Source organism: Bos mutus, chromosome 15 (genome assembly GCF_027580195.1).
Source record: "Bos mutus isolate GX-2022 chromosome 15, NWIPB_WYAK_1.1, whole genome shotgun sequence".
NCBI classification, from domain to species: Eukaryota; Metazoa; Chordata; class Mammalia; order Artiodactyla; family Bovidae; genus Bos; species Bos mutus.
This window is the reverse complement of record NC_091631.1, coordinates 6,256,751-6,270,413: the sequence shown is the minus strand read 5'-3', so window position 1 is coordinate 6,270,413 and position 13,663 is coordinate 6,256,751. Positions and strand designations below refer to the sequence as shown.

Genomic DNA, 13,663 nt, shown 5'->3' with positions numbered 1-13,663 from the left:
TGTGTAAGACCTTGGGCTTAACCACACTGCCTTTCATAATAACCTATAGGATAGAAAGAGCCATGGCATTGGAAAACAGTGCTCAATCTTAAAATCACAAAATGAGGAACAAGTTGATATCTTGTGCCTGCTTCCCAGGGAAAGTTCATTTATAAGCTATCCTTGTCTGAAAAAAAAAAAAAATCCTGAATTCCAAGTGACAGGAAGTACAGGATTAGAGACTGGTATGAGAAATATCAATAACCTCAGATATGCAGATGACACCACCCTTATGGCAGAAAGTGAAGAGGAACTAAAAAGCCTCTTGATGAAAGTGAAAGTGGAGAGTGAAAAAGTTGGCTTAAAGCTCAACATTCAGAAAACAAAGATCATGGCATCTGGTCCCATCACTTCATGGCAAATAGATGGGGAAACAGTGGAAACAGTGTCAGACTTTATTTTGGGGGGCTCCAAAATCACTGCAGATGGTGACTGCAGCCATGAAATTAGAAGACACTTACTCCTTGGAAGGAAAGTTATGACCAACCTAGGTAGCATATTCAAAAGCAGAGACATTACTTTGCCAACAAAGGTCCGTCTAGTCAAGGCTATGGTTTTTCCTGTGGTCATGTATGGATGTGAGAGTTGGACTGTGAAGAAAGGTGAGCACCAAAGAATTGATGCTTTTGAACTGTGGAGTTGGAGAAGACTCTTGAGAGTCCCTTGGACTGCAAGGAGATCCAACCAGTCCATTCTGAAGGAGATCAGTCCTGGGATTTCTTTGGAAGGAATGATGCTAAAGCTGAAACTCCAGTACTTTGGCCACCTCATAGGAAGAGTTGACTCAATGGAAAAGAGTCTGATGCTGGGAGGGATTGGGGGCAGGAAGAGAAGGGGACAACAGAGGATGAGATGGCTGGATGGCATCACTGACTCGCTGGACGTGAGTCTGAGTGAACTCCAGGAGATGGTGATAGACAGGGAGGCCTGGTGTGCTGCGATTCATGGGGTCACAAAGAGTCGGCGACTGAACTGAACTGAACTGATGTTAAATGATTCTCAGAGATGCAGCCAATGAGAACAACCCAGAATGTGGGCTCTCTGCAGGGAAAATGACCCTATTTCCTCAACAAATAAACTGCCAAAAGGAAAGAGAGAACACAAAGAGGAACCTATGATTAAAATAAACTTGCAAGATATGTCAACCAAAAAAGAAAGAAAGAGACAGATAAATGACGATCACCCAGGCACTCAGCAAACATTTATGACCACCCACTGCATGTCAGGTACCAAACTAAGTGCTGGGAATACACTGGTGAGCAAGATAAATGCAGTCCCTGCCCTCATAGAGCTCATGCTCTATAGAGAAAGCATCATGGGAGTTCAGAGAAGAAGCAAATATCCATCTTTGAGGCTATAGGAAAGAACAATCTCCTTCCACTCTCTGTTCCACTCCTAGTAGGACACTCTCTGTTCCACTGCTTGTGGAGGCAAAAGGAGCTAGAAGACGGGACACAAAGTCTCAAAAGAAAAGTAATGCTCAACTATGTCTCAATTTAAATATTATATAAATAAATATTTTTTTAAAGTAACGAGAGGTGGCATCTCATCATTCAGCAAGACTTTGGAGAAAGGATTAAAAAATAACAACAGGGTCAGGACTGGGATAGACCACTAATGTTTCTGGCAACCTAAGATTCTAGTCCCTGTCCAACTTTTACTCAAATCATCCTTGAGCATTAAGTACCAAGCACTGAGCTAGATCCTGGAAATGATGTAAATGAGCCACAGTCCTTGCCCTCCAGGAGATTATAATCTAATGAGGCAGACAGATAAGAAATTCCAATATCATGTATAAGGCCAGTGATAAAAAGCACAGAGATGTGCTGTCTACACTGACAGCAAACGACCTCTACACTGAACAGTGTTGTTTTGTTGTTGTTCAGTCGCTAAGGTGTGTCTGACTCTGCAACCTCATGACTGTAGCCTACCAGGCTCTTCTGTCCAGGGATTTCCCCAGCAAGAATACTGGAATGGGTTGCCATTTCCTTCTCCAGGGCATCTTCCCAGACTAGATACTGAACCCATGTCTTCTGCATTGCCAAGTGGATTCTTTATTACTAAGTCACCTGGGAAGCCCTGGTGAAGTCACACTGAGCAGAGACACAGGACAAACTGAAGTTAGAAAAGGGGTGGGGTGTGGTATGTGATCCAGGTTTGAGGGAACAGTTTCTACAAAGCCCTGACAATGAGAGAGCCTAGGATTGCAATAACACTGTGGTTTACAGAGTTGTTCCAAGTAATGCTGCTAAATTGCTGGCTACATTGCTAAACTCCTTCATTTCTCATTCCCAAGTTCAGGAAGTGTTCTGAGCACAGGCACACTTCGGGCCAAATTGAGACAGATTCTTCATTTGATAACCCCCAGAAGAAGAGGGCTCCACTTGGCTCCCCTGGGGAGGATTGGGGAGTGTCAATCTCACAGACTTCAGTTCAGTGCTTTGCATACAGAGGTACCACTGAGTCTACTAAACACAGAAAAGAAAAATTTCATCTGATGGCATAATTACTATCTCAAATCACATCCTCCACATTTCCAGTCCCTACTCCCAACCCACCTACTGCTGCACAGCAAGGCACCTCTCCACGCGTCAATGTAAGGGTATTATCATGCTGCTTGGCTTAAAAGATGCACTCAATAAATAGTGGCTGTAGTAAAATGTAACGATGTATAGAGTGAGGTAGGTGACGACGCTATCGATGACGATGATGACGTAAGGCAGCCATTTGTTCGTCCTGTTAGTCACTTTTTGGAGTCACAGCAGCCCCGCCAGCGCGCACAGCTTCAAGCAAGACGTCTGGGATCCACTGTCCCTCCACCGTCCACGCCCAGACCTCCTTGGGAAGAGCCACTGTGCATCACCCCATTCCGCCCTCCGGCTCCCCTCCAGAGAGCCCACACCTGGCGGGAACGTGATGGGGCGGGGACAGGCCGGGGCGCCTCAGAGCCAATCGCCCGGCGAGAGGCGCTCAGCCAATAGCAGAGGCGCTCCAGGGTCGTGGGGCGGAGCCCCAGGGAGAAGCCGTGGCGTCATAGGTCACTGGGCGGGCCGGGGGCCAGGCCCGCGGCGCCTACGGGGGCGGGGCGGTGGCAGCCCCGGCAGTCAGGGCGGTGATGGCGGCGGCGGCGGCGACTACCTCAGCGGCGGCGGCGGCGGCGGCGGCGGCGGCGACCCAGGCGCCCGCGGCTCGTGGGGACGGCGCCTCCTCGGTGCACTGGTTCCGCAAGGGGCTGCGGCTCCATGACAACCCGGCTCTGCTGGCGGCCGTGCGCGGGGCGCACTGCGTGCGTTGCGTTTACATCCTCGACCCGTGGTTCGCGGCCTCCTCCTCAGTCGGGATCAACCGATGGAGGTGAGGGGGGCCCCCGGGGCGGGGGCGCGGTTCGTGGGCCCGGGGCACGCAGCCTGGCCTCTGGCACCGACCCTCGGAAGCGGAGGCTCTGGCCCCAGTCGCCTCTGCCAAAAGACCCCGACCTTAAGGAGGGGCAGCAGGGCGACGGAGCCGAGTCCCCGGAGGGGTGAAGCCGGGACCGGGGAAGCAGTGAGTCCCGGTAGTAACGGCCTGGGGTGGGGGGGTTAGCCTCAGAAGGGCTAGCCTCTGACACCGGGTCCTCACTGTGTGCTGCCCTCTTTGGTTGGTCCTCACGACGTTCCTGTGGGACAGATCATGATCCCCGTTGTACAGGTGAGACTCTTGAGTCCTAGAGACACAAGCTGACCTTGTGACACAAGCCCGAGGACTTGCAGCCACTGAGTGGCAGAACAGGGACTCCTGTCTAGGCGTGGGCTGGGGCGGGGTTGGGAGTGGGGTGAGGACTGGAGCTATTGTGGTGTGAGGGCAGGGACGGGTTCCTGAATTGACAGCACAGCAGATGCCTGCGTTCTTCAAGTAAAGAGCGCATTGCCCAGCTCCTGAAGGTCATCTTTAAGCCTCTGGGTTTTTTTTATCCATTTTTTTTAATCCATCCTGCCTTCCCTCCACCAAGATCATCCTGTCTCTGGGAGATGTCTACAGACTCTGGCTTACCATCAGATAAGGCAAAGTGCCAGGCTCAAGGGCATGTTCAGTTAGAGACACTTTGTCCTGAGCTAGAGAGCAGAGAACAATGCTTAACCCACTTTGGAGAATTCCCTCAGCATCTATGGACTTGCCAGGGAAAAAAAAGGAACCAAAAATGTCCCTTCCTTCCTCTTCTCCCGAGATTGATTTTAAAGCGCAGTTGAGCGATTGTGGGTTAGACTTTTATCAACTGATGTGCTGAGATTAGGAAGCAGGAAAGCTGTGGTATCAAGGGCCCCTCTTTGATGACTCCCAGGAGATGGAGTGGACAGGATCATGGGAAAAGATGAACAGATAGGCAGTGGATGTGTTTTCTCCTTAAGCAGTGTTTGAAACCAGGGGTTCTGAGACACTGTGTTTCCATCTCTGTGCAACACGCCCTGCAGTAGTCCTCTGGTTTGTTTGCATTGTTCTGGAGGATATTTGCTCGTGGCCTTGTTGCACAAGGGACAGAGTTATTCCCAGGATACGCCAGCTCTCCACCATTCTTTCCTTTCCAACGTGTGTGCCCTGCTAGGAGAGTGAGTGCCCCCAGCAGTGGGTCTATTCAATGCCCCTCCTGCCCCACTTAATATAATATTGAGAGAACCACTAAAAGCAGTCCTGTGGAGAGCCTGCCCACACAGTTTTCAGCTCCTGTATTGCTCTGCCTCTGCTCCAGTTTCTATAGATAGGAGGTTGGTGTTGACAAACACCCTCAAATGACCTGCCATCCCTAGCATGGACTGAGTTTCAGACTCTGCCCCTCTCCCAGTGGCAGCGTGCCAGGGAGAGTAAATAGAATCCAGACTGCTTGCTGGTTGTATTGTCACGAAGGAGTTTCTTCTTTTATTAGGTTTTGGAGGACATTGCATAGGACTGTCTGTTCTTTTGTGGTTGTGGAGGTCACAGATCAATGACAAAAACTCTGTTGCTGATTAAACTCAGGTGCTCGGGTCAAATCCTGAAGTCAGAGGCCATGCAAGAATGCAGATGTTAATTGAGCAATTATTTAATGAATGCCTAATATCTGCCAGGCACTGCTGCTAGGGACACAGCAGTGAACATGCAGATGTGGTATCCAGAGCGCCCGGAGCCTACGTTTTTGTGGCACAAGACAAGTAACCAGCCTTCGTTTAGTAGAATTGATGCCATGAAATAAATAAAACTGGGGGACATACTAGAGCAGTGGTTCTTAACCTTGCGGCACACAGGAGTCATTTAAGGACCTTTGAAAGATGCCTGGGTCCCCTTCTCTCCCAATTCTATTTCATTGTTCTGGGTTATGGCCTGGGCACTAGGGTCTTTAAAGCTGACATGTGCAGCAAAGCCAGAGAAGCACTGGACTAGAGAACCCCAGCCTGACAACTTAGGATACGTGTTGCAGCTCATTGGCAAGAAGTGCGATTTGTTTTGGCATCAGACGAGAGGTGAAGTCACCCAAAATAGATGGAATATGATCATTGCTCTTGGGTTTGGACACAGATGCATTCATCCCACCCCCACCATACTCCTTGCTCCCAGGTTCAGAGTGAAGGCAGAACTGCAGGCGGTTTTGTGCATTTTGTTGGGGGTTGGGGGAGTGATAGAGCCGGATGCACCTCTGCATAACTACAATATGTGTAGTCTTCCGGTGGCTGTTTCTGGATCTGGAAGTGACCTGGGAGAACTGTGCCACAGCAGAACATTCTAGCTCTGCAAATACTTCAGTTGCTGCTTCTGAGAAGCCTCCCTCAGAAGAGTGTGCTCCAGGCCTTCTGCCAGAGGCCAGGAGGCCACAATCTGTGTCTCTGTTATCCTCCTGTACTTCCTACACTGACTCCCACACTGCGTTCTTCAGCAGATAAATCAGATTAAAATAACCATGAAGGACACTTTCTAAGAGTCAAAATGGACAGAGAAAGACAGCCGAGAATATGTAGATTTATTAGTGTAGGAGAAGGGCTAGTGCACTCCTTGCCTTGGTGGCGGTGGGAAGTTTATGGCTCATGGTAGCATTTGAACCTCAGGACTATTTCTTGTCAAGGACTAGTTAGCAAAGCCCTGTTCCACTTTGCCCAGCCCTACGTGCCCCAGATTTACTGCATCTGGAAGGACGTACTGCAGTGAGAATCAAAAGAAAAAAAAGGGGGGTGTGTGAACTGCTTCTGGATTTTAAAATGGGTACTCCAAATAGGCCCCTGCGTTTTTGTTTTTTTTTTTATTACCTCTCTGTCCCTACTGCAGCTGAGATAGGTTTTGGGCAACAGTTCATTCACCTCACCCTTTATTTCTGTCATTTTCTCCTTGGCTCTGTGCTGCACCTATTGTCAGGAACTTTGGGGACAGAAGGAGTTGGTAGAAATAAAATATCAGCTGAAATTGCTCAATTAATAAAAGAGATGACCCGGGATGCCTGGTAAGAACAAATGTGTCTGTCTTCCCACTGCTGGGAGCTAAACACGCATGCACTGTCCATGTTGGGTGATTCTTCCCTGGAGCCTGGTCAGCAAGAAGGAGATTGAGAACTGTGGTCTGCTGGCAGGGAAATTTGAGTTTCTCTGTACCCAGCAGAGTCATTTTTATTGTTCTACTGCTGAGAAAATGTTTCCATCTGCCCCAAAGGCATGAAAACTTTGATCTTCATCTTTCTCTTTGAAGTTAGGAAAAAATAAATATATGTTTATCAAGTGATACATAGAGATCCATCCCTGCTATGGACTGTGGGTTTGGCTTATCCTTTTCCATTTGGCCTAAGCACTCTTAATTATTTTTTTTTTAAATTGGAGTATAATGGCTTTACAATGTTGTGTTAGCTTCTGCTGTACAACAGCGTGAGTCATCTATCTGTATATATATATCCCTTCCCTCTTGAGCCTCTCTTGGACCCCACTCCCATCCCGCCCCTCTAGGTCATCACAGAGCGCCAGGCTGGTCTCCCTGGGTTATATACAGCAGCTTCTCCCCAGCTATTTTACCCATGGTGGTGTCTATATATCAGTGCTACTCTCTCAGTTCATCCCACTCTCCAGGAGAAATTGTGTGTGTGTGTGTGTGTGTGTGTGTGCATGTGCTCACTCAGTCATATCCAACTTTTTGTAGCCCCATGAACCGTAAACTGCCAGGCTCCTCTGTCCATGGAATTTTCCAGGCAAGAATACTAGAGTGGGTTGCCATTTCCTACTCCAGGGGACCTTCCAGACCCAGGGATTGAACCCTTGTCTCTTGTGTCTCCTGCATTGCAGGCGGCTTCTTTACCACTGTATCACCTGGGAAGCCCTTGCTGCTGCTGCTGTTAAGTCGCTTCAGTCGTGTCCAACTCTGTGCGACCCCATAGACAGCAGCCCACCAGGCTCCCCCGTCCCTGGGATTCTCCAGGCAAGAACACTGGAGTGGGTTGCCATTTCCTTCTCCAACGTATGAAAGTGAAAAGTGAAAGTGAAGTCGCGCAGTCGTGTCCGACTCTTCCCGACCCCATGGACTGCAGCCTACCAGGCTCCTCCATCCATGGAATTTTCCAGGCAAGAATACTAGAGTGGGTTGCCATTTCCTACTGCAGGGGACCTTCCAGACCCAGGGATTGAACCCTCATCTCTTGTGTCTCCTGCATTGTCAGGTGGCTTCTTTACCACTGCATCACCTGGGAAGCCCTTAGGAGAAGTTAATTTCTATTAATGCCATATGCAGCCAGTTTGGGCCAGCCAACAATATCATCATTACAGTTAAATAACCTTGGCTTGAAGCAGAGAAACTTGGTCAAGGGCAATCTGGACCCATAAAAAAGAGTTCACTATCATTTTCCTTCCTCCTATTAATAACAAACAAAAATATTTCTCAACACAGAATCTGCTGTCTCTGGAGAAGTCCTTGCCTAAAGATTTGCCTGTCTTGTTTTAAAAGGCTAGCTCCATGGAGTCCCTGAATTACTGTCCTTTTAGTATTTTTGGAAATCCCAAGTTGGTTTCCTCCACTTGTGCTTCTGACTGCAGAGCACTTACATAATGCGACTGAGCTGCACATGTTGTCTGATTCAAAGGGTGAGCTTGAGCCGCTCACACAGGACTGTGTGCTCTGAATTTCGGCCATGTAAGCTCAGCTGGGAGCTGCCAAGGGTGACCTGCTGCCCAAACACTGCCATCTCCAGTGCCCAGGCCAGTTTTCTCTGGAGTCGTCCCTTATTGGAGTAGAGAGAAACTGGCCACATGGAGAGGAGGGCTCGAGGGGAGCACAAAGGCCCAAGGTTCTCTCTGGTGAAAGAATGTGCCCGCCAGCACCAGGGCGCTTTTGCCCAGCAGCATCACTGCTCCACATTCCTTCTTGGTAGGCCTCTGGCGTGGTGCCCTAGCAGCGGCTGCAGTTTCTCTGTCTGCTTGGAGGCTGGGGCTCCTGGAGGTCATCTTGAGACCTCCCTTTCTGGAGAAGCCCTGCAGGGCTTGACTGGGGGTTGGGGAGTTGGAAGTAACAGCATTTCTAGAGAGCCAAAACCAGGATCTCAAAGAGAGGAGCTTTAGTGAAAACAAACTAGAAGCCAAGGCAGGCAACTTGTCAATAGAAGCTAGAAGTCAAGTTCTGTATTCTGGGACAGTGCTTCTGAAACGTTAATGTACAAAGGAATCACCAGGGGAGCTTGCTACAAATGCAGATTCTGTTTCTGGAGGTCTGTCTGGGAGGGAGCCTGAGGCCCTGAATTTTGGCAAGCTGCGGGGTGGCTCCCAGCTGTTTCGATCCCCTCGAGGAACAAGGGTTTAGTAGCAGAGTGTTGGCCTCAGTGCTCAAGGGGTGAGTGTTGGTTGAGAGGCAGTGGAGCCTGGTGGTTACAAATGCAGACACCAGGCCACACTGTCCGGGTTTGAATTCTGGCTATTCGTTAGGTGATTGATGTTACACAAATTACTTAGTCTCTCTATGCCTCAGTTTTCCTCAACTGTAAAATGAGAGTTAAATGAGGTATGTAAAGCAAGTAGAATAGTACCTGTGCATGCGTGCTCGGTCCTGTCTGACTCTTTGCAACTCCAGGGACTGTACCCCACCAGTTTCCTCTGTCCACAGAATTCTCCAGGCAAGAATACTGGAGTGGTAGCCATTTCCTCCTCCAGGGAAAATAGTGCCTGGTTCACTGTTAATGCTCATGAACTGTTAGTTGCTGCTGTTACTATTACTGTCATTTGGTTGCTAAGTTCGGAGTCCTACCTTCTGCTGCCTGCCTTGACTGTAGACTTCTCTTGTCAAAAAAGAAAAGGGTTCTCACTGGGTCATCTGTACTTCAGAGCTGCTGCAAGGAATCTCTCCTTTTGATCAATGAGGTCTAGGGTCTTCCCTGGTGGTCCAGTGGTTAAGAATCCACCTTGCAGTGCAGTGGACACACTGTGGGTCAATCCCTGGTTGGGGAGTGAAGATCCCACGTGCCATGGAGCAACTAAGTCCGGGGGCTACAACACTGAGCTTGCTCTCTCTGGAGCCCACACACCACGACTAGAGGGTCCATGCGCTGAAACAAAAGACGGTGCAGTGAAGATCGTGCGGCACCTGAGACCCCTTGCAATCACATAAATACATGAGGTGTAGAAATAAAGTCTGCAGAAGGCAGCTGGAACCTCGCTTCATGTGCATGCCAGTCCTGTTTGTAGCTTCGGCGTCCTGTGCAGCCTAGTGGACTGTGAAGGATGCGGACCCCCAAGTGCAAGGCAGGCACACTTCTGGGAGCCACAGATGGAGGACCCTCTGTCTAGAGATTGTGAAGTCTAAAAGTCGCCAGTTATCCCTAGGCATCCTGCCTGGCAGGGTGCAGGTGGCATGGAAGCAATCTCTGGTATTTTCCTCCTGAGAGGACGGTGAGGCCTGAGAGGAGGCCAACGCAAGTGCAGTGCGTCACTCTGTCTCAGCTTTGCTTTTCTAAGGGTGTCAGTGCTCAAAAATAGAAATTCGCAGAGGCGGAGCTCTGGCTTTGTGGAGAACAGCATTCAGCCTGTCAGTCTCCCATTGCAACCCCTCGAGGAGTCCCTGCCTGCTCGCCTGCTCGTCAGCTAGCACTATGCTTCGGGCTGAGCCCAGGACTCAGCTCGTGCCGGAATGTGGATCTGTGGCATTCACCACCTGGGAGTGTCATATCGTAGATGTCAGAGGCGGCAGGGGGGCCTGAGAACAGTTGATGCTTCTGTAAGGTTCCCACAGTCCAGGGACCGTGCTGTGCTGCAGAGGATCCCCTGGGTTTCATTGTGCTCACAGTAAACTCTAGTGACTCCCATTGTTGACGACGGGGCTGGGTGGGAGACCCCAGGGTAGATAGCAGGAGGTGGCCGTTAACCAAGCTCACCTGCCAGGGCCTCTTTCCTGCAGAAGAGCAGAAGGTCAGTGCATCACCTGGAGTCAGGTGTGTGTTCGTCGTAACATATGAGAGCTTGCAAGAATCTCAGCCCCTGGAGCAGTGTCTGATGTGCCCCTAGAAGGCTTAAGGAAGAAAACATGGTTTGAGTCTGACCAACAGTGTGGGGTAGGAACCTGTCCCCAATAACTGTGATCTTCAGCAAATTTATTATCCTCTCTGTAGCTCATTTTCCTCATCTATAAAACAAGGGTAGTATTTTTCTTCAAAATGTGCTGAGAGAATTCAAAAGAAAACACTTAGAAAGCATCCCAGGCATATAATAGCACTGATAACATTAGTTGTCTCTAGAGAGGAGGATGAAATTCCCAGGGGATGCAGAAGAAGGAGACTTTTTTACTGTGTACCCTTTTGTAACTTGAATTTTGAACCACATGAATAGTTAATCTGTTTAAACTGTTAATTTAAAGATAAAATAGATGTCATAAAATGTATTGATGGGACTTACCTGGTGGTCCAGCAGTAAGACTCCACGCTTCCAATGCAGGAGGCACAGGTTTGATCCCTGGTCGGAGAAATAAGATCCCATATGCCCCATGGTGTGCACCCCTCCCCCACCACCAAAAAAAGTATTGATGAATTTCTCAGAAAGGTGATCATGCCTAGCTGTTCAGTTCAGTTCAGTCGCTCAGTCATGTCCGACTCTTTGCAACCCCATGGACTGCAGCACGCCAGGCCTGCCTGTCTGTCACCAACTCCCAGAGTTTACTCAAACTCATGTCCATTGAGTCGGTGATGCCATCCATCCAACCATCTCATCCTCTGTCATCCCCTTCTCCTCCCGCCTTCAATCTTTCCAGCATCAGGGTCTTTTCCATTGAGTCAGTTCTTTGCATCAGGTGGCCAAACTATTGGAATTTCAACTTCAACATCAGTCCTTTCAGTGAATATTCAGGACTGATTTCCTTTAGGATGGACTGGTTGGATCTCCTTGCAGTCCAACGGACTCTCAAGAGCCTTCTCCAGCACCACCAAAAGCATCAATTCTTTGGTACTCAGCTTTCTTTATAGTCCAACTCTGACATCCATACATGACCACTGGAAAAACCATAGCCTTGACTAGACGGACCTTTGTTGGCAAAGTAATGTCTCTGTTTTTTAATATGCTGTCTAGGTTTGTCATAACTTTCCTTCCAAGGAGTAAGCGTCTTTTAATTTCATGGCTGCAGTCACCATCTGCAGTGATTTTGGAGCCCAGAAAAATAAAGTCTGCCACTGTTTCCACTGTTTCCCCATCTATTTCCCATGAAGTGATGGGACCAGATGCCATGATCTTTGTTTTCTGAATGTTGAGCTTTAAGCCAACTTTTTCACTCTCCTTTTTCACTTTCATCAAGAGGCTCTTTAGTTCTTCTTTGTTTTCTGCCATGGGTGGTGTTATTTGCATATCTGAAGTTATTGATATTTCTCTTGAATCCAGCTTGTGCTTCATTTAACCCAGCGTTTCTCATGATGTACTCTGCATAGAAGTTAAATAAGCAGGGTGACAATATGCAGCCTTGATGTACTGCTTTCCCCATTTGGAACCAGCCTGTTGTTCCATGTCCAGTTCTAACTGTTGCTTCCTGACCTGCATACAGATTTCTCAAGAGGCAGGTCAGGTGGTCTGGTATTCCCATCTCTTTCAGAATTTTCCACAGTTTATTGTGATCCACACAGTCAAAGGCTTTGGCATAGTCAATAAAGCAGAAGTAGATGTTTTTCTGGAACTCTCTTGCTTTTTCGATAATCCAACAGATGTTGGCAATTTGATCTCTGGTTCCTCCGCCTTTTCTAAAACCAACTTGAACATCTGGAAGTTCACAGTTCACATGCTGTTGAAGCCTGGCTTGGAGAATTTTGAGCTTTACTCTGCTAGCGTGTAAGATGAGTACAGTTGTTCGGTAGTTTGAGCATTCTTTGGCATTGCCTTTCTTTGGGATTGGAATGAAAACTGCCCTTTTCCAGTCCTGTGGCCACTGCTGAGTTTTCCAAATTTGCTGGCATATTGAGTGCAGCACCTTCATAACATCATCTTTCAGGATTTGAAATAGCTCAACTGGAATTCCATCACCTTCAGTAGCTTTATTCGTAGTGATGCTTCCTGAGGCCCACTTGACTTCGCATTCCAGGATGCCTGGCTCTAGGCGAGTGAGCACATCATCGTGATTATCTGGGTTGTGAAGATCTTTTTTGTACAGTTCTTCTGTGTATTGTTGCCACCTCTTCTTAATATCTTCTGCTTCTGTTAGGTCCATACCTTTTCTGTCCTTTATTGAGCCCATCTTTATTGAGCCCAACATTTGCATGAAATGTTCCTGTGGTATCTCTCATTTTCTTGAAGAGATCTCTAGTCTTTTCCAATTCTATTGTTTTCCTCTATTTCTTTGCATTGATCACTAAGGAAGGCTTTCTTATCCCTCCTTGCTATTATTTGAAACTCTGCCTTCAAATGAGTATATCTTTCCTTTTCTCCTTTGCCTAGCTGTGCAGGTAATAAATTTTTGTGGTCCTGTAAAGTAAACAGGCCCTGAAAGCTCTCAGTCAATGTTCGTTTCCTGTCCCTGTCCCACGTTGATCCAGCCCTCAGGCCAGGTGTCTTGTGATTCTGGAGTCCCACACCCATGGATGCATGGGAGGGAATCCTCCAGACACATACCTTCTCCCTCTTGGGACAAGAACTTGATGGCCAGGGCCCTGGAGAGGCCTGGGGAAGGGGCTACCTGCCAAATGAAACACTGGGGACCCAGCCCAGGCCGTGGGGCCGTGAGGCTGTGTCAGGAGACACCCACGCAGACCAGAGCGTGAGTGCGGAAAGACAGGAAGTCTGTCGGACCAGGGTGGATGAGACCTTCTAGGGCCACTGCGGTCTTGTTCCTCTGCGGATGGGACCTCTGCCTGCGTACCACAGGGCTGCCCTTGTTTCTCAGATGGCTCCCCCATCTCTTCTCACTTGTGGTTCTCACAGCCCCTGGTGATGGACGGATAGTTACACCCAGGGGCCAAGAGGAAGTGAGTGGACTTGCCTCTGATCGCCGAGGAACAGCACAAGTGGGAGCAGCTCACACTCCCCCAGGTTTCTCTGTTCCAGGGTCTCTACTGAATGTTCCTCTTGCATTATTTGGCTTTCTTTCCTTAACAATTCTATGCGATGGGTACTAACACCAACTCTGTATCACAGATTAGGGGGGGAAGAAGCTAAAGAGGTTAAGTAATCATCTAAAATCACGCAGCTAGTAATGG

At 48.6% G+C, this 13,663-nt stretch overlaps 1 protein-coding gene across 1 annotated transcript in view; it reads left to right on the top strand.

Annotated features, from left to right (window-relative positions):
- Positions 1-3,136: 3,136 nt before the first annotated feature.
- CRY2 (cryptochrome circadian regulator 2) overlaps positions 3,137-13,663 on the top strand; it is a 36,154-nt gene continuing 25,627 nt past the window's right edge. The window contains exon 1 of the mRNA XM_005907599.3: positions 3,137-3,393. Coding sequence (XP_005907661.2) covers positions 3,155-3,393 — 239 coding nt within the window. The 5' untranslated portion in view covers positions 3,137-3,154. The remainder of the gene's footprint in view (positions 3,394-13,663) is intronic.